Source organism: Globicephala melas, chromosome 9, assembly GCF_963455315.2.
Source record: "Globicephala melas chromosome 9, mGloMel1.2, whole genome shotgun sequence".
Lineage (NCBI taxonomy): Eukaryota > Metazoa > Chordata > Mammalia > Artiodactyla > Delphinidae > Globicephala > Globicephala melas.
The window spans coordinates 71,062,152-71,084,468 of NC_083322.1; the positions used below are offsets into that span (position 1 = coordinate 71,062,152).

At 37.3% G+C, this 22,317-nt stretch overlaps 1 protein-coding gene across 1 annotated transcript in view; it reads left to right on the forward strand.

The window, feature by feature from the left end:
- The window catches only part of HDAC9 (histone deacetylase 9), an 812,002-nt gene extending 790,073 nt beyond the window's left edge, over positions 1–21,929 (forward strand). The window contains exon 27 of the mRNA XM_060304692.2: positions 18,171–21,929. Within this exon, the coding sequence (XP_060160675.1) occupies positions 18,171–18,210 (40 nt within the window). The 3' untranslated portion in view covers positions 18,211–21,929. The remainder of the gene's footprint in view (positions 1–18,170) is intronic.
- The last annotated feature ends 388 nt before the right edge of the window (positions 21,930–22,317 follow it).

A 22,317-nucleotide genomic window follows, 5' to 3' on the forward strand; every position in this document is an offset into this window, starting at 1 on the left:
TTTCTTCACACCCTCTCCAGCATTTATTCCTTGTAGACTTTTTGATAATGGCCATACTGACTGGTGTGAGGTGATTTCTTATTGTAGTTTTGATTTGTATTGCTCTAATAATTCGTGATGTTGAGCATCTTTTCATGGGCCTCTTGGCCATCTGTATGTATTCTTTGGAGAAATGTCTATTTAGGTTTTCTGCAGATTTTTGGATTGGGTTGTTTGGAGGTTTTTTTGATATTGAGCCTCATGAGCTGTTTGTAAATTTTGGAGACTAATCCCTTGTCAGTCACATTGTTTGCAAATATTCTTTGGGTTGTCTTTTCATTTTGTTTATGGTTTCCTTTGCTGTGCAAAAGCTTTTGAATTTAATTAGGTCCCATTTGTTTATTTTTGTTTTCATTTCCATTACTCTAGTAGGTGGATCAAAAAAGATCTTGCTGCGATTTATGTCAGAGTGTTCTGCCTATGTTTTCCTGTAAGAGTTTTATAGTGTTCAGTCTTACATTTAGGTCTTTAATCCATTTTGAGTTTATTTTTGTGTATGGTGTTAAAGAATGTTCTAATTTCATTTTTTTTTACACTTTTCCTAGCACCATTTATTGAAGAGACTGTCTTTCCTCAATTATATACTCTTGCCTCCTTTGTTGTAGATTAATTGACCATAGGTACATAGTTCTGACTTGCATTTCCCTGATGATTAGAGATGTTGAGCATCTTTACACGTACCTTTTGGTCATCTATATGTCTTCTTTGGAAAAATGGCTATTCAGATCTTCTACCATTAAGGGCTATTGCGAATAAAGCTGCTATGAAGTTTTGTCATTGTGGAAAAAACACATAACATTTACCATCTGAACCATTTTTAAGTGTACAGTACAGCAGTGTTAACTATATGCCCATTGTCATGCAACACATCTCTAGGACTTCTTTGTCTGCAAAACTGAAACGCTATTAAACAACTTCCATTTTCCCCTCCCCCCAGCTCCTGGCAACCACCATTCTACTTCCTAAGAGTTTGAGTACCTTAGATACATCAAATAAGTGGAATCATGCAGTATTTGCCTTTTTGTGACTGGCTTACTTCATTTGGCAGAACGTTTTTTGTCAAGGCTTATCCCTGTTGTAGCATATGACAAAATTTCTACCTTTTTTATGGCTAATATTTCATTGTATGTGTATACCGCATTTCTTTATCCATTCATCTGACAATGGACATTTAGGTTGCCTCCACTTCTTGGCTATTGATGCTTCAATGACTATAAATGTGAAATTATCTCTTCAAGATCCTATTTTGAGTTATCTTGCATATATACCCAGAAGTGGAATTTCTGGATCATATGGTAATTCTATTTTTAATTTTTGGAGGAACCTAACTCTTTTATACAGGTTTTTACTTTGTGAACACAAGCACTCAGTTTTCTTTAATGTACACTGAGGAGTGGAGTTGCCAAGTTATAGGAAAGTTATATGTCTTACTTTATAAGAAAAACTTCCAAACTGCTTTCCAAAATGGCCATACCATTTTTCATTCCCACCATCAATGAATGACAGTTTTGTATCCTCACCTGCACTTTGTATAATTGGTCCTTATAGTTTTAGCCTTTCTAGTGGGTATGTAGTGATAGTCCATTGTGCTTTCAAATTTTCTCCCAAGAGCCATATTTATGTCCGGATCAGGTCTTCTTGGAACATACCCTCCCTTCCTTCTGTTTGGAATACTTAGCTTGTCTTCCTTCTCTTCTCACTGACCCTTCACTGACCTTCCCATTGTCTTCCAACTTACCTTTTAGATCTCATATCAAATATCACTTCCTCTTCTTGGACAATTTTCACTGACCCTCAATCCCAAAATTAGATCAGGTCCATCTGTTATACTGTATTATGTCTCCCTATATTTCCAGTACCTAGAACACAGCCAGGGTGCATCACAGACACTCAGTAATTATTTCTTCAATCAGTGAAAACTTCAGTAATCCGGGGAATGCCAGCATTGGTGGAGATGTGGGGCTCTGGAGCTCTCATAGCTGTGGGAAGGTAAACTATGGCAGCATTCTGAAAAGCAGTTTACTACCATTTTTAGTATACACAAAACATATAACCTGGTAATCTTGCTCCCAGGAATGTATATTGAAGACATTCTCATCTAGGGTAATTAGAAGACATGTGCTAAGAAGTTCACTACAGCTTCTTCGTGGTGGGTAGAGAGGAGGAGTCAAACCCAGTGTACATTATTGGAAGAACAAATGGTTACAATGGGATGAAGGTACACCATGGAGGAGATGACATGTAGCACTTGGCCACTACAGACTAGATAAACATAACTGCTTACAGTGATGTTTATGTAATAACTAACTACACTACTGGGTGAGAGAAGTGAGCAACAGAAATGATACATGTGTGTATAAAGATAAAATAAAAATACATGCTCATAAAACAATAACATATAGCTTTAAAGAGCACCCTATGAACAGATAACATACATAACAGGAATTAGCTCTCTGTTGCCTCCCTCTTGCGAGAGGACCGGAATCACAACTAACTGCTGAACAATCATCAACAGGAAGACACTGGAACTCACCAAAAAAGGTACTCCACATCCAAAGACAAAGGAGAAGCCACAATGAGACAGCAGGAGGGGTGCAATCACAATAAAATCAAATCCAAAACTGCTGGGGGGGTGACTCACCAACTGGAGAACACTAGTACCACAGAAGTCCACCCACTGGACTGAAGGTTCTGAGGCCCACATTAGGCTTTCCAACCTAGGGGTCCAGCAACAGGAGGAGGAATTCCTAGAGAATCAAACCTTGAAGGCTAGCAGGATTTGACTGCAAGACTTCGACGGGACTGGGAGAAACAGAGACTACACTCTTGGAGGGCACACACAAAGTAGTGTGTGCATCGGAACCCAGGGGAAGGAGCAGTGACCCCATAGGAGACTGAACCAGATGTACCTGCTAGCATTGGAGGGTCTCCTACAGAGGCCAGGGGTGGCTGTCTCTCACCGTGAGGAAAAGAACACTGGCAGCAGAAGTTCTGGGAAGTACTCCTTGGGGTGAGCCCTCCCAGAGTCTGTCATTAGCCCCACCAAAGAGCCCAGGTAGGCTGCAGTGTTGGGTAACCTCAGGCCAAACAACCAACAGGGAAGGAACCCAGCCCCACCCATCAGCAGACAAACAGATTAAAGTTTTACTGAGCTCTGCCCACCAGAACAACAGCCAGCTCTACCCACCATCAGTCCCTCCCATCAAGCCTCTTAGATAGTCTCATCCACCAGAGAGCAGACAGCAGAAGCAAGAAGAACTACAATCCTGAAGCCTGTGGAACAAAAACCACATTCACAGAATGATAGACAAGATGAAAATGCAGATGGCTATATACCAGATTAAGTAACAAGGTAAAACCCCAGAAAAATAATTAAATGAAGCGGAGATAGGCAACCTTCCAGAAAAAGAATTCAGAATAATGATAGTGAAGAGAATCCAGGACCTCGGAAAAAGAATGGAGGCAAAGATCGAGAAGATGCAAGAAATGTTTAACAAAGACCTAAGAAGAATTAAAGAACAAACAAACAGAGATGGACAGTACAATAACTGAAATGAAAACTACACTAGAAGGAACCAATAGCAGAATAACTGAGGCAGAAGAATGGGTAAGTGACCTGGAAGACAGAATGGTAGAATTCACTGCTGCGGAACAGAATAAAGAAAAAAGAATGAAAAGAAATGAAGACAGCCTAAGACACCTCTGGGACAACATTAAACGCAACAACATTTGCATTATAAGGATCACAGAAGGAGAAGAGAGAGAGAAAGGACCCGAGAAAATATTTGAAGAGATTATATTGGAAAACTTCCCTAACATGGGAAAGGAAATAGCCACGCAAGTCCAGAAAGCACAGAGAGTCCCATACAGGATAAACCCAAGGAGAAACACACCGCGACACATAGTAATCAAATTGAAAAAAATCAAAGGCAAAGAAAACTTACTGAAAGCAGCAAGGGAAAAACAACAAATAACATACAAAGGAAAACCCATAAGGTTAACAGCTGATTTCTCAGCAGAAACTCTACAAGCCAGAAGGGAGTGGCATGACATATTTAAAGTGATGAAAGGGAAGAACCCACAACCAAGATCACCCACAAGGAGCTCATTCAGATTCGACAGAGAAATCAAAAGCTTTACAGACAAGCAAAAGCTAAGAGAATTCAGCACCACCAAAACAGCTCTACAACAAATGCTAAAGGAACATCCCTAAGTGGGAAACAAAAGAGAAGAAAAGGACCTACACAAACTAACCCAAAACAATTAAGAAAATGGTAATAGGAACATACGTATCAATAATTACCTTAAATGTGAATGGATTAAATGCTCCAACCAAAAGACACAGGCTCGCTGAATGGATACAAAAACAAGACCCATATATATACCATCTACAAGAGACCCACCTCTTGTAGGGACACATACAGACTGAAAGTGAAGGGATGGAAAAAGATATTCCATGCAAATGGAAATCAAAAGAAAGCTGGAGTAGCAATACTGATATCAGATAAAATAGACTTTAAAATAAAGAATGTTACAAGAGACAAGGAAGGACACTACATAATGATCAAGTGATCAATCCAAGAAGGAGATATAACAGTTATAAATAAATATGCACCCAACATAGGAGCACCTAAATCCACAAGGCAACTGCTAACAGCGATAAAAGAGGAAATCGACAGTAACACAATAATAGTGGGGGATTTTAACACCTCACTTACACCAATGGACAGATCATCCAAACAGAAAATTAATAAGGAAACACAAGCTTTAAATGACACAATAGGCCAGATAGATTTAATTGATATTTATAGGACATTCCATCCAAAAACAGCAGATTACACTTTCTTCTCAAGTGCACACGGAACGTTCTCCAGGATAGATCACATCGCGGGTCACAAATCAAGCCTCAGTAAATTTAAGAAAACTGAAATTGTATCAAGCATCTTTTCTGACCACAACACTATGAGATTAGAAATCAGTTACGGGAAAAAAACCGTAAAAAACACAAACATGTGGAGGCTAAACAACACATTACTAAATAACCAAGAGATCACAGAAAAATTCAAAGAGGAAATCAAAAAATACCTAGAGACAAATAACAATGAAAACACGACCATCCAAAACCCATGGGATGCAACAAAAGCAGTTCTAAGAGGGAAGTTTTTAGCAATACAGGCCTACCTCAAGAAACAAAAATCTAAAACAATCTAACCTTACACCTAAAGGAACTAGAGAAAGAAGAACAAACAAAACCCAATGTTAGCAGGAGGAAAGAAATCATAAAGATCAGAGTAGAAATACATGAAATAGAAACAAAGAAAACAATGGCAAAGATCATTAAAACTAAAAGCTGGTTGTTTGAGAAGATAAACAAAATTGATAAACAATTAGCCAGACTCATCAAGACAAAGAGGGAGAGGACTCACATCAATAAAATAAGAAATGAAAAAGAAGTTACAACAGACACCACAGAAATACAAAGCATCCTAAGAGACTACTACAAGCAACTCTGTGCCAATAAAATGGACAACCTGGAAGAAATGGACAAATTCTTAGAAAGGTATAACCTTCCAAGACTGAACCAGGAAGAAATAGAAAATATGAACAGACCAATCACAAGTAATGAAATTGAAATTGTGATTAAAAATCTTCCAACAAACAAAAGTCCAGGACCAGATGGCTTCACAGGTGAATTCTATCAAACATTTAGACACGAGCTAACACCTATCCTTCTCAAACTCTTCCAAAAAATTGTGGAGGAAGGAACACTCCCAAACTCATTCTGTGAGGCCACCATCACCCTGATACCAAAACCAGACAAAGATACTACAAAAAAAAAATTACAGACCAGTATCACTGATGAATATAGATGCAAAAATCCTCAACAAAATACTAGCAAACAGAATCCAACAACACATTAAAAGAATCATACACCATGATCAAGTGGGATTCATCCCAGGGATGCAAGGATTCTTCAATATACGCAAATCAATCAGTGTGATACACCATATTAACAAACTGAAGAATAAAAACCATATGATCATCTCAATAGATGCAGAAAAAGCTGTTGACAAAATTCAACACCGACTTATCATAAAAACTCTCCAGAAAGTGGGCATAGAGGGAACCTACCTCAACATAATAAAGGCCATATAAAACAAACCCCCAGCAAACATCATTCTCAATGGTGAAATGCTGAAAGCATTTCCTCTAAGATCAGGAACAAGACAAGGATATCCACTCTCACCACTATTATTCAACACAGTTTTGGAAGTCCTAGCCAGTCAGAGTCCTAGAGCCTACAGAAGTCCTAGTAGTCAGAGAAGAAAAAGAAATAAAAGGAATACGAATTGGAAAAGAAGAAGCAAAACTGTCACTGTTTGCAGATGACATGATACTATATATACAGAATCCTAAAGATGCCACCAGAAAACTACTAGAGCTAATCAATGAATTTGGTAAAGTTGCAGGATACAAAATTAACGCACAGAAATCTCTTGCATTCCTATACACTAATGATGGAAAATCTGAAAGCTAAATTAAGGAAACACTCCCATTTGCCACTGCAACAAAAAGAATAAAATACCTAGGAATAAACCTACCTAGGGAGACAAAAGACCTCATGCAGAAAACTATAAGACACTGATGAAAGAAATTAAAGGTGATACCAACAGATGGAGAGATATACCATGTTCCTGGATTGGAAGAATCAATATTGTGAAAATGACTATACTACCCAAAGCAATCTACAGATTCGAAGCAATCCCTATCAAATTACCAATGGCCTTGTTTACAGAACTAGAACAAAAAAACCTTAAAATTTGTATGGAGACACAAAAGACCCCGAATAGCCAAAGCAGTCTTGAGGGAAAAAACGGAGCTGGAGGAATCAGACTCCCTCACTTCAGCCTATACTAGAAAGCTACAGTAATCAAGACAATATGATACTGGCACAAAAACAGAAATATAGATCAATGGAACAGGATAGAAAGCCCAGAGATAAACCCACGCACCTATGGCCAAGTAATCTATGACAAAGGAAGCAAGGATATACAATGGAGAAAAGACAGGCTCTTCAATAAGTGGTGCTGCGAAAACTGGACAGCTACATGTAAAAGACTGAAATTAGAACACGCCCTAACACCATACACAGAAATAAACTCAAAATGGATTAGAGACCTAAATGTAAGACCAGACACTATCAAACTCTTACAGGAAAACATAGGAAGAACACTCTGACATAAATCCCAGCAAGATCTTTTTTGATCCATCTCCTAGAGTAATGGAAATAAAACCAAAAATAAACAAATGGGACCTAATGAAACTTAAAAGCTTTTGCAAAGCAAAGGAAACTACAAACAAGACAAAAAGACAACCCTCACAATGGGAGAAAATATTTGCAAACGCATCAACCAACAAAGGATTAATCTCCAAAATATATAAACAGCTCATGCAGCTCAATATTAAAAAAACAAACAAGTCAATCCAAAAATGGGCAGACCTAAATAGACATTTCTCCAAAGAAGACATACAGATGACCAAGAAGCACATGAAAAGCTGCTCAACATCACTATTAGAGAAATGCAAATCAAAACTACAATGAGGTATCACCTCACACCAGTCAGAATGGGCATCATCAGAAAATCTACAAACAACAAATGTTGGAGAAGGTGTGGACCAAAGGGAACCCTCTTGCACTGTTGGTGGGAATGTAAATTGATACAGCCACTATGGAGAAGAGTATGGAGGTTCCTTAAAAAATTAAAAATAGAATTACCATATGACCCAGCAATCCCACTCGTGGTCATATATCCAGAGAAAACCATAATTTAAAAAGACACATGTACCCCAATATTCATTGCAGCACTATTTACAATAGCCAGGTCATGGAAGCAACCTAAATGCCCATCAACAGATGACTGGATAAAGAAGATGTGGTACATATATACAATGGAATATTACTCAGCCATAAAAAGGAACGAAATTGGGTCATTTATAGAGGCATGGATGAATCTAGAGACTGTCATACGGAGTGAAGTAAGAAAGTGAAAAACAAATATCGAATATTAATGCATATATGTGTAACCTAGAAAAATGGTACAGATGAACTGGTTTGCAGGGCAGAAACTGAGATACAGATGTAGAGGACAAACGTATGGACACCAAGGGGGGAAAGCAGTGGGGGTGTGGGGTGGTGGTGGGATGAATTGGGAGATTCGGATTGACATATATACACTAATATGTATAAAATGGATAACTAATAAGAACCTGCTGTATAAAATAAAATAAATAAAATTCAAAAAAAATTCCCCTCTGTGAAGCTATGAAACTAGAAAATAATCAATACTAAAAATTAAAATGTTTTCACTGAAAAAACAAACAAATAGGAATTAGATTGCTTGCCTTGGAGAAGGAAGAGGAAAGTATAGGGATTAAATTAAATCAATAAACCAAGAGGAAATGTGTCTTTAAAAATAATGTTGTTGGGCTTCCCTGGTGGCTCAGTGGTTTAGAGTCCGCCTGCCAATGCAGGGGACACGGGTTCGTGCCCCAGTCCGGGAAGATCCCACGTGCCGCAGAGCAGCTGGGCCCATGAGCCATGGCCGCTGAGCCTGCGCGTCCGGAGCCTGTGCTCCACAATGGGAGAGTCCACAACAGTGAGAGGCCGGCATACCACAAAAAAAAATAAAATAAAAAATAATAATAGCATTAATATAAATTAACAGATACTGCTTTAAAAATCATAGGAAATGAAATACCCCTTTAAGGGAAAGTACAAGAATATAATTTTATGTTATATCTTATCTCAAATTCTTTCTTTCTGCTTTTTATTTTTGCAAATTATCTAAACTACTATGACTGCTGGACCTAACTGATCCTTCCCTTAATATATGAAATCTTTGCCCTTCATCAATAAAGGACCATCTGTGTTCACTTCTACTTGCTATAGCAGAAGTTTGTGTCTTTCAATCAGCTGAACTATTGTACTAAAATTTATCTTTGAATGTTTTATTTTACATTTATTCCTGACCTTCCTATGTCTCTACCTCACCTAACTGAAAAAGGAATTAAATCCAAATATTGAAGATTATCTCTCCCCTTCACCCAGCCCTTTCCACAGCTGTGTTTTTGTTAATCAAGATAACCTTGGTATCTGTCTATAAATGATTGAAGTGGGGAGCCCCCCACATTTCAAGAGTACTGCTTCTTACTCTTTCACCCAAAACAGCCATTAAAGGGTCATCCCTGACCAGTTCACTTTCTAAGTGTTTCATGAAGATGACTTCTTAAATTAACTTAAAAAAATATGTAGACATTTAACAGTTACCTAGGGACAGGGATTAAGTAAAGATAATACTAAATCTACTGAGAGCTATGGATATGAGAACACCCAGAGAGCAGGTCGTGGATTATTATTTCAGTTTTAAAGAGAAAACTGAGAATCTAGGGACGATGACTTGCTCAAAGTTAAATTTTAAAAATGGCAGAGTTGGGACCTAAATACATCTACCTTGTGAAATCTACCTTGAAATCCAGGATATTTTCCTACTTGCTATACTAGTAATAAAACTTCTGTGTTGCAAGACACTGAGAGATTTGGCTGGTTATGTGTATTTGTTTCATTAGAATGTGGCAGCAGTTAATTAACTATTTTCCAAAAAAGTGGTTAATATGAAATGACTTTGAGGGGAGGAAAGCAAAGAGAAGCATCTGATGGAAAGCTTTATATTGTACCTGAAAGTCCCCATGTTAGAAGAGAAGAAGTTCCATTTTGCAGTGAATGGTTTGTGCTAAGACACTTCGCTTACCTCCTCAAAGCCTAAGACGGATGTCTGGAGAATGCACAGACACTTACCACTGTCTCTGAAATTCCAGCCACAACTGAGTCCTGGATGTGGGGGGAAGATCATCTTGCTGTGGCTTTGGGTTAGAAGTAGGAAAATTCAGATGGAGGGAGTATCATCACCAAGACGGTAGAACAGGAGAACTGAGCCTCTCTCCCCACACAAAGACCTGCCAGGAGAGAGTAGGATGATATGTTCAAAGTGCTGAAAGAAAAAAACTGCCAACCGGACTACTTTAACCTGGCAAGGTTTTCCTTTAGAAATTAAGGTGAGATAAAAAGACTTTCCCAAACAAAAAAAAAAGTTGAAGTAGTTCATCACCACAAGACTTTCCTTACAATAAGTGCTGAAAGGAGTCCTTCAAACTGAAAAGAAAGTACGATAACTACTAACATGAAAACATATGAAAATGTACAACACACTGGCAAAGGTAAGTATATAGTCAGATTCAGAATACTCTAATAGTATAATATGGTGATGTGTTAAACACTTAACTCTAGGATAAAGGTTAAAGGACAAAAGTATTTTAAATAGCTACAGCTACAGTAATTTGTTCATGGATACACAATATTAAAAAAAAAATCATGACATCAAAAACAAACTATAGGGCTTCCCTGGTGGCACAGTGGTTGAGAATCTGCCTGCCAATGCAGGGGACACGGGTTCGAGCCCTGGTCTGGGAAGATCCCACATGCCGTGAAGCAACTAGGCCCATGAGCCACAACTACTGAGCCTGCGTGTCTGGAGCTTGTGCTCCGCAACAAGAGAGGCTGCGACAGTGAGAGGCCTGTGCACCGCAATGAAGAGTAGCCCCCGCTCGCCACAACTAGAGAAAGCCCTCGCACAGAAACAAAGACCCAACACAGCCAAAAATAAATAAATAAATAAAATTAAAAACAAAAAAAACAAACTATAACACACCATTGTAAAGCAATTATACCCCAATAAAGATGTTAAAAAAAATACTATAGACAGGAGGAGTAAAAGGGTAGAGTTTTGTATGCAATTAAAGTTAAGTTGTCAGCTTAAAATTAGACTGTTACATCTATTAGATGTTTCAAGTAAGCCTCCGGGTAACCACAAAGCAAAAACCTATGGTAGGACTTCCCTGGTGGCGCAGTGGTTAAAAATCCCCCTGCCAATGCAGGGGACACGGGTTCAAGCCCTGGTCCGGGAAGATCCCACATGCTGCTGAGCAACTAAGCCCGTGCACCACAACTACTGAGCCTGGGCGCTAGAGCCCACGAGCCACAACTGCTGAGCCCACATGCTACAACTACTGAAGCCCGTGAGCCTAGAGCCTGTGTTCTGCAACAAGAGAAGCCACTGTGATGAGAAGCCCGTGCACTGCAACAAAGAGTAGCCCCCACTCGCTGCAACTGGAGAAAGCCCGCATGCAGCAATGAAGACCCAATGCAGCCAAAAATAGATAAATAAATTTATTTAAAAAAAAAAAGAACCTATGGTAGATAGGTAAAGATAAAGAGAAGGGAATTAAAGCATACCACTATGGAAAGTCATCAGTTTAAAAGGAAGACATTAAGAGAGGAAGAAATGAACAAAGTAAGTACAAAACAGCAAGAAAACAATTAACAAAAGTGGCAATAGTAAGTTGCTAACTATCAATAATTATTTTAAATGTAAATGGCTCCAAGTGAAGGTATGGAAACGGATATTCCATGCAAATAGAAAACAAAATAGAGCAGGAGTAGCTATACTTATATCTGGAAAAAAAATAGACTTTAAGTCTAAACTGTAACAAAAAACAAAGAAGGTCATCATATGGTGATAAAGGGATCAATTCATTAAGAGGATATGATAATTTTAAATACATATACACCCAACATCCGAGCATCTAAATACATTAAGCAAATACTAACAGATCTGAAGGGAATAATATAGACAATAGTACAATAATAGTAGGGAACTTCAATACCACACTTTCTACAATGGATAGATTATCCAGGCAGAAAATCAATAAGGAAACATTGGACTGGATTATACTTTATATCAGATGGACCTAACAGACATATACAGAACATTCCATGCAACGGCAGGAAAATACCTATTCCTCTCAAGTGCACATAGAACATTCTCTAGGATAGGTCATATGTTAGGTCACAGAACAAGTCTTAGTGAATTTTAAAAGAGTGAAATCATACTAAGTATCTTTTATGACCACAGTGGTGTGAAATTAGAAATCAGTAACAGAAGGAAAATTGGAAAATTCACAAATGTGTGGAAACTAAACAACACATTCCTGTATAACTAATGGATCAAAGAGGAAATCAAAGAGAATCAAAAGTTATCTTGAAACAAACAAAAATGGACACACAGAATAACAAAACTTATGGGATGCAGCAAAAGCAGTGCTGAGGCAAATTTACAGCAATAAATGCATACATTAAAAAAAACCCTCAAATAAACAACCTAACTTTACAGCTTAAGGAACTAGAAAATGAACAACAAACTAACCCCAAAGTTAGGATAACAAAAATCAGAGCAGAAATAAATGAAATAGATAATAGTAAAGCAATAGAAAAGATCAACAAAACTAACAGTTGGTTTTTTAAAATGATTTTAAAAATTGACAAACCTTTAGACTTACCAAGAAAAAAAGAGAGAGGACTCAAATAAATAAAATTGTAAATGAAAGAGGAGACACTATAGCTGATACCACACAAATACAAACCATCACAAGAGACTACTATGAACAATTATATGCCAACAAATTGGACAACCTATAAGAAATGAGTAAGTTCCTAGAAGCATACAACCTACCAAGACTAAATCATGAAAAAAATAGAAAATCTGAACATACCAATAATAAGAAGATTGGATCAGTAAACCAAAACCTCTCCAAAAAGAAAAGCCCAGTCCCAGATGGTTTCACTGGTGAATTCTTCCAAACATTTAAAGAAGAATTAACACCAGTTCTCAAACTCATCCAAAAAATTGAAAGCCCGCCCTCCCTCCCCACCCAAAAACTGGTGTCTGAGAGACATTACCTGTCATAGCTGTCTTTTCACAAGGTCCCACCTCCCAGACTCACCATGGGACTTGGGGTAAGTGACAATCCCACTTTCTGGTCATCTGTTTCTCTTTTTTATTTTTTTTGGCTGCGTCAGGTCTTAGTTGTGGCATGTGGGCTCTTCATTGAGATGCGTGGGCTTTTCTCTAGTTGTAGCACATGGGCTTCTCTCTAGTTGTGGCACGTGGGTTCCAGAGCACTTGGGCTCTGCAGTTTGTGGCACACGGGCTCTCTAGGTGTGGCGTGCAGGCTCAGTAGTTGCGGCACTTGTGGCGTGTGGGCTTAGTTGTCCCGCAGCATGTAGGATCTTAGTTCCCTGACCAGGGACTCGTCATTTGTATCTGAATATCTGATTTACTGATTTAGGGAATCTATCACTCCTAAACTCATTTTATGCAGCCACTACCCTGATACCAAAGCTAGATAAGGATACTGCAAGAAAAGAAAACTATAGGCCAATAACCCTGATGAACATAGATACAATAATCCTCAGCAAAATACTAGCAAACCAATTTCAACAGCACATTAAAAAGATCATACACCATGAGCAAGTGGGATTTATCCCTGGGAGCGAGGGTGGTTCAACATATGCAAATCAATGAATGTGATACACCACATTAATGAAATAAAAGATAAAAATCATTGTCTTTTCAATAGATGCATAAAAAGCAGCAGACAAAATTCAACATTCTTTCATCATAAAAACTCTCAACCAAATTGGGTATAGAAGGAACATACTTCAACATAATAGAAGCCATATATGACAAACCCACAGCTAACATCATTCATACTCAACAGTAAGAAGCTGAAAGATTTCCCTCTAAGATGAGAAACAAGACAAGGGTTTCTTAACATGATCCTGTACTTGTATGTAAAAAATCCTAAAGACTCCACCAAAAAAAAAAAAATGGCTAGTAATAATAAATGAATTCAGTAAACTTTCAGGATAAAAACTAAGATCTATATACCAAAACCAGTAAGATCTGATGAAACAAATTGAAGAAGACACAAATAAATGGAAAGCTATTCCACATTCATGTATCAGAAGAGTTAATATTGGTAAAACATCCACACTATTCAAAGTCACTGATAGGTTCAATGCAATCCCTCTCAGAATTCCAATGGCATTTTTCACAGAAATAGAAAAAAAATCCTAAAATTCAGTGGGATTACCAAAGACCCTGAATAGCCATAGCAATCTTGAGCAAGAACAAAGCTGGAGGCTTCACACATCCTGAGTTCAAATATTACAAAGCTGTAGTAATCAAGAGTATGGCATTGGCATAAAAACAGACACATAGACCAATGGAACAGAATTGAGAGCCCACAAATAAACCCTCACATATATTGTCAACTAATATTTGACAAGGGAGTCAAGAACACTCAATGTGTTAACAATAATCTCTTTGATAAATGGTGTTGGGAAAACTGGACATTCATTCATATGCAAAAGAAAGAAACTGGACCCCTACCTTATACCACTCACAAAAATTAACTGGAAATGTATTAAGAACTTAAATGTAAGAATTGAAACTATAAAACTCTTAGAAGAAAACAAAGAAAAAAAGCTCCTTGACTTTGGTCTTTACAATTAATTTTCTGGATATGACAACAAAAGAAAAAGCAAAAAAGGCAAAAATAAGCAAGTGCAGGGGCTTCCCTGGTGGCACAGTCGTTAAGAATCCACCTGCCAATGGAGGGGATACAGGTTCGAGCCCTGGTCCGGGACGATTCCACATGCTGTGGAGCAACTGGGCCCATGCACCACAACTGCTGAGCCTGCGCTCTGGAGCCGCGAGCCACAACTGCTGAGGCCCGCATGCCTGGAGCCCACTCTCCACAACAGGGGAGGCCACCACAGTGAGAGGCCCGTGCACCGCAACAGAGAGTAGCCCCTGCTCGCCGCAACTGGAGAAGGTCCGCGTGCAGCAACGAAGACCCAACGCAGCCAAAAATTAAAAATAATAAATAAATTTATTAAAAAATAAAAGCAAGTGCAATGACGTCAAACTAAAAACTTTTGCACAGCCAAAGAATCAACAAAGTGAAAAGGCAACCTATGAAATACAAGAAAATATTTGCAAACCATGTATCTGATAAGGGGTTAATATCCAAAATATATATGGAGCTCATACAATTCAATAGCAATAAATAAGTGAATAAATTAACTCAATTTAAAAATAGGAAAAGGGGGGCTTCCCTGGTGGCACAGTGGTTGGGAGTCCACCTGCCGATGCAGGGGACGCATGTTCGTGCCCTGGTTCAGGAGGATCCCACATGCTGCAGAGCGGCTGGGCCCGTGAGCTGTGGCTGCTGGGCCTGCGCGTCCGGAGCCTGTGCTCCGCAGCGGGGGAGCCCACAGCAGTGAGAGGCCCGCATACCACAAAAAAAAAAAGGAAAAGGACCAGAATAGATATTTTTCTAAAGAAGACATACAAATGCCAACAGGTACATGGGAAGGTTCTCAACATCACTAATTATCAGGGAAATGCAAAGCAAAACCACACCGAGATATCACTTCACATGTGCTAAAACAGCTTGCATCAAAAAGACAAGAGATAACAAATTAGTGAGGATATGGATAAAGTGATCTATTTGCACTGTTGATGGGAATGTAAATTGATGCAGCTGCTATGGAAAACAGTATGGAGGTTCCTCAAGAAAGTAAAAGTAGAACTACCATGTGATCCAGTAATCCCACTTCTGGGTATATATCCAAAGAAAACAAAATCACTATCTTGGAGAGGTATCTGCACTCTCATGTTCATTGCAGCACTATTTACAATAGCCAAGACAAGGAAACCACCTCAGCGTCCAGTGATAGATGAATTGACAAAGAAAATGTGGTATATACATACAACAGAACATTATTCAGCCATAAAAAAGAAGGTTCAACATGGGTGAAACTTGAGAGCATTATGCTAAGACAGAGAAAGATAAATACAATATGATCTCACTTATATGTGAAATCTAAAAACATTGAACTCTCTCTATGAGATGATGGATGTTAACTAAACCTATTGTGGTAATCATTTCACAATATATGTAAGTCAGACTATCATGCTCTCCACCTTAAATTGATACAGTGAGGTTTGTCAGTTATTTACAATAAAACTGGGAAAAAAATTGTTGAACTCATAGAAACAGTAGATTGATGGTTAACAGGGCCTGGGAGATAGAGGAGATGGAATGATGTTGATCAAAAGGTACAAGCTTCCGGTTATAGGATGAATAAGTTCTGGGGATCTGATATACAGCATGATTACTACAGCTAACAATACTGTATTGTATACTCAAAATTTGCTATGAGAGTAAATCTTAAATGTTCTCATCATAACAACAAAAATGGTAGTTATGGGAGGTGAAGGATGTATTATTGTGGTAAATCGTCACATTGCCTTAAACTTATACAATGTTATATGCCGACTGTATCTCAATAAAGTTTGGAAAAAGTAAATAGGAGAATTCAGTCTCCATTGGAGTATCTAGTTTGAGGATTCTATACCTGTATAATCCACATATTCTCAAATGTAAATAAGTTTGCATGTTTACGTATAAATCAGTTTAGTTACTTAAATGTTTTCCTTAATTTAAAAATTTTCTTGTGGGAATGCTGATAATTTTAGTTTGGAAAGATTTTAATAGAGTATGACTCACTTAAATAGCTTTTATCTTATATAGCAGCTCTAAACACTTTCTCACAACCTCCTTATCCAGTATACTGTTGGACAGGCTATAACTTCCTAAGAATTTTTTTTTAAGTATTCCACATGGACTCATTTGGAACTCTCTCCTTTTAGTAATGTTAAATAATGAATACCTAATATTTCTCATTCTTTAGAGGATGCATTAAAATCTTTTTTATTACTGTTCCATGGATAAAATCTTTCAGTGTTTTAAATTTATTATAAAAATGCTAAATTAAAATGGCAACTACCTTATTTGTAGATACACAGAAATCTTGGTTTTTTCTTTATATATCTGTAAAATAACATGGCTAAATTGTTCATTTTTCTTCATTAACAACAGTGTTCCAAATATAGCAATTTGTTCTAATAGAAAAGTAATTCATTATAGAATACTGGCAAGTAGAAAAACAGTATGAAAAAGAAAATTTAAACCACCTACCTATTATTCCACCACCCAGAGAGAACTATCTTCCCAATATTGCATTTCCTTATGGTAGCACAGGCATAACTCTGTACCGGTGTACCATTCAACACAGTTTTATACATATGTTAGATGATGAGGGGACAAATCCAGAGTTAAATAACTACTGCCCCGTAGTGTGTATTGTTTAGAAGTCCATTTTATCTCCTTTATTTTTTTAACCTTCACTGATTCTGTAAGGAACATCTTTTTTCCTCACGGGTTTTAAACATGAAACCACAGCTTCACAGAAGTATAGTTACAACATTCGCAGTTGCAACATTAGCAAATCACAGAGCCCAGACTCATACTCAATTCTCCCGGCATCTCAAACCCCAGCGTTCTTCCCTCAGCAATCCAGCTACCTCATGCATTTGGATTCCTGCTACGACTTGTCCTTTTGACTAAATTAAAAATCATTCTAAAAGTTTGCCTTAAAACACCCTCAGAGTGTTACTAAATTAAGGCAAAATCTCAAGTATAAATTTTCAAGCAATTAGTTTTGGTTTTGCCAGAGCAGAACACCCCTCAGATGATGCCGAATAAAAACTATTTACACACTACCATAGTGCGTTTCTTGTAAAAACGCTGGGTCTGTAGCAGTGATTTGCTAATCAGATTCAGAATTTGATTTGAAATGCCTCCGGCAGGCAGCCAATCCAGTTATGAAAGAACAGAAGCAAAAAAACCAGAGCCCTGGTGAGTCTCCTCCAGAAGCTAGCTGGGTCCTTTGCTCTCGTTAGCAAACTGGTTCCATAGGAAATCACTGTAATTGCTCCTAAAATAAAATATCATAGTTAATTTTTTCAATAAATTATTGGACTGTACTAGACACAAAACATGTACATTTTGGAACCTAGAGTTATAAAATATTCTGACATGTTTTAATATAAACAGGAACATTTCCAATGATTGCTTGGATCGAAAATGTTTTTCCACTTGACATTTGTTTATACTTCCTAGGAAAGAAACTCTATTTATGGATAACGGAATAACACAAATAAACATCAGAGAGAGCTGAAAAATCAGCTTTGATTATGCATGAAAATCTACAATGTCATTGTGTACTCTTATGCTGTATTCTGATTGCCTGTTTATTTTTACAGAACTGCTGGCGAGCCTATGGAAGAGGAGCCAGCCTTGTGAAGCGCCAAGTCCTCCCCAGCCTTCCCCACCCCCGATATTTCCTGTGTGTGACATCATTGCATATCCCCCCGCCACCCCAGCACCCTCAGACATGTCTTGTCTGCTGCCTGGGTGGCACAGATTCCATGGAACATAAACACTGGGCACAAAATTCTGAACAGCAGCTTCACTTGTTCTTTGGATGGACTTGAAAGGGCATTAAAGATTCCTTAAAAGTAACCGCTATGATTCTAAAGTTACAGTAAACCACGATTGGAAGAAACTGCTTCCAGAGTGCTTTTAATATGCTGGGTGACCCACTCCCAGGCCCAAAGTATGAACTAGAAACATCCAGTACAGCGTTAGATACTGTTAATTACAGATGGTATGACAGCCAGCGAAATTTTGGGCAAAACCTGAGAAATCTCATTCCTGACATTCTGATCAGTTTTTTTATTGGGAACTTTTTTGTCACACAGTCGTAAATTGTTTACAGGATTTGCTTTCAGCTATGAAAGGATAGCAATTCCCGACAGATCACGGGGGTTTTTTTTGTTTTGTTTTGTTTGTTTTTGGCCTTTGTTTTAACATATGGTTCAACTCTTGCTAGGAAGAGTCCAAGATGGAGGAACGAGGATGAGGCTTTTTTCAGTGGAATAAACCACAGTGTATCTCAAAGTCCAATGCCAAAGCAACCTCACACATTTTATGTAATGGTGCAATATTTTATATCACATTTTTTGAGAAAAATTACCCTGTTTCCCTAACATCCCTCTCTGTGTTCTCACACACAGGAGATTTGCAGTTGATTTAGGATGAAGTCTCCTTCCTCCCTCATACATCCCTTGCTCTGGTGACAGTAGCTCTGAGCATATGTTCCACGGAGGATTTTCAGTGTCTTTGAAAAGTGCATAACTTTTCAAAGGCCATCTTAATTTGTTCCAAATCTATCAAGAACTTATTCTCTCACTTTTATTTTTCTGCTTTCCATCACTTCCTTTCTTCTTGCCTTTCATCCTTCCTTCCTACAAAAAAAGACGAGGATTACCCATAATCTCCCCAATTACTCAGGAGCTTTGAGGACTCAGTTTATTTTCTTGCTTCCCAGGTTAACACAGCTGCTTGGTCTGATGTGTTCTTTTAGCTGTAAAACCATTGAGGGCTTAAGCAATGTTACTGAATTTTCTAGATCTTTGAAATGTGTTAATGAAGGCATTGCTTATTTGAAGTCACCTTGAATTGAGTTATCCTTGAAGTTGTGCCTTCATGTGAAAAAAACAACACGAACTTAACCTTTACACATGTTGCCTTAGTGTTAAAGGCTAAAAATATAGGACATTTATTTCTGAGATTAAAAGCAACTTACTAAATATAAGTAGGTTATCCCCCTACCTCCCCAAATTCTATTTCAATGTATAACTCAGACACCTAAAGACATTGATGTAGAATACCTCGCAGTATTTAATATCTGACAATGCTTTCAAAAGAGTTGATGTTTCTTTTTATATATTTTCCTAACTCAAAGGATATATTAAAGCCATAAGTGAAGATTGTCATGCTTTTATTCAAAAATCTGAAAGAAACCTTAATTAAAACAAGGTTTTAGGGAAGGCCATGATATGAAAGATATGGGACAATATGGTTTTAGTTAAAGAGGACTCCAACCTGTAAATCAAAGATGAAAGATTTCACTCAAGTAGAATTATATAACTCCCTTTTGTTATACAGTCAGTCCATATTTTTCATGCATTTGGTTTTTTTAGGATTACCATTTTAATTTTAAAGACTTTTATTACATATACAAAAATGGCTCAATACTTGGTTTAACATCTTAGAAATTTGAGACACCCTTTGAAATAGGAAATCTGAAATGGAATGTAACTCAGTATTAGTTAAAAAATTACTTTCATTGCATAAGGGTAAGGTCAATCTAGATTCACAATAGTAATGAATTTTTTCCATGACATTTTTAGAGAAATTCATGCCAATCATATTTCCTAGCTCTTGTTGTTTTTGCTGTAATTACTTGAGGAGATTTTACTTAAAGAAACCAAAGGCTTAAAAACAGAAGACAACTCCCACCCTTTAAAAAGGAAAGCTATAACATACGGTAAGTGGAAACATAATTGTGACTTTTTAAAATCAACTTCATAATTACAAATCTCTATTATTCCTCTCAGTCCTCCCAGATAGTTTTTAGATTTTGAATAAGAAAATGAAACAGTATAATGCAAACATACTAATTTACTAAAGTTTCCTGCAGTTATTTTACCACATACTTAGGCATAGCCATCAATCTGATAAAGCCAAATCAGTAGGACATCTCCAAGGTTATTTAGATTTAAAATATGACACATTAATAAGTTAATCACACATCCTTCCAAGTGATATGGTACCCAATTGGTTGCAGTTAGAGTCTTTAGGATACAGAGAGAGACAGATAAACTATGGAGAGGATTAATCACAGCTGAATGTAGTTGTAAGAACAGAATGCCAGCGCTTTTTGATTATATCGTTACAAGATGTAATGTAGCCCTCAGGGACAGAATGGAGGCTTTTGGAGAATATCAACACTTCTTTTGAAATAGAACAGTACTTTTTAAAAGGGTAGTTTCACTTGGTATAGTTTTCTTCACTTATACATTTAATTTTTATTGCTCACAATAGTTCCCTGTAAGAGTCTGTTAGAAAAACTCCTCTTTAGGCATTACCAATAATATATCTCTTTCTGATCCATGCTTTGAAGGATAATCACATAGGCTTTCTCACAATCTCATAATAACTCATATATGAGGAATAAAAATAAAGGTTTTTGAGAAATCTATTACTAAACAATGCCAGGACTTTAATAAGATTTGATAATAAGTCCAAAAAGAAAACGTAAGAAAATTTTCTCAATTATATAGTACAATCTGGGGTTGTATATTAAATTGAAAACCAGACAGTTTTATTAAATAATAAGTAAAATGGACCTCAAATGGTAATAGAGGCTATTTAATCATTGCTTAGTAAATGAGAACATTTTGAGATGAAACATTTTAAAATATTTTAACAAATTTACAACACCAATAGTGGAGATAGAAGTCAGCTTTTGGAGAAAACAGAGATACTTATGAAAAACTATTGTAAATCGCATTTCCATTATCAATTGTAGGAACTGAAATCTTGCCTTCAGTTTTGACTATAACCCTTTGCAAAATTCTCCCACACCTCTCACTGGCAACATGGTAGATTTAAAAGCAGGACAACATCTCCTCACAGGAACATTTCAGAAACTATAGGGCTGGTCTTGCCCAACAATTCAGTACTGTCCTATTTCCTAAGGTCATTCTCAAAGCTTTGTGGATTTACTAGGTTTCTTTACAAATTCCATATGGAAGTGAAATAAAATGATCAGTGGAAGTTCTCCTGGGAGAAAATTTCTCTCCAATCAGCACTTTTATACTTATTTTTTGTCCTAGCATTTACGTTTAAGACAATTTATTTAAATATTTTTTACTGTCGATCTTTAGAAAGTTTACTCTCACTTTGTCTCAGTGGAAGTATTAAATGCCTAATAACCACAAAAACAAACAAGCCAAAGGTTTCTGTCTTAAAAGTGATTCATTCTGAGCTTGAAATAATCACTCTGTCAAGAGTTGGACATTGTCACTTCTAGCAGCATCTATCTTAACATTCTTTTCCTGCTTCAGGAATGAAATCACTTGACTTAGAAAAGAGAAGAAAAAAAAAAAAAAGAAGATGTAGGAAACAACACACCTGTTCAACCATTCCATAAAGAGGGCATTTTCACCTCCAAAAGAAATGAAAACCAGATGATGTATGCTAAGAAATGAAGGCATTTTATTGTTGTCTTCCAAACTGATCATCAGTATGGTCATGATCATCATCAAATGTGTCTTGTGTTCACAAAGGACACAAGTATATTTTGGTCTCCAGCAGTATTTTGTACTATTCACTGCCTTTTTAATGAAGTATCGTAAGTATTACATCATCTTCATCAACACCCTCACTAAAATATGTAAGTGCCTATGTGTAGCTTCTTTCCTGGTCATATTTACATTGAAAATCATAGCCCTTGCCTCCTACCAACTTGCTTTTACTCCATCAATGCTTCATGAAGCACAG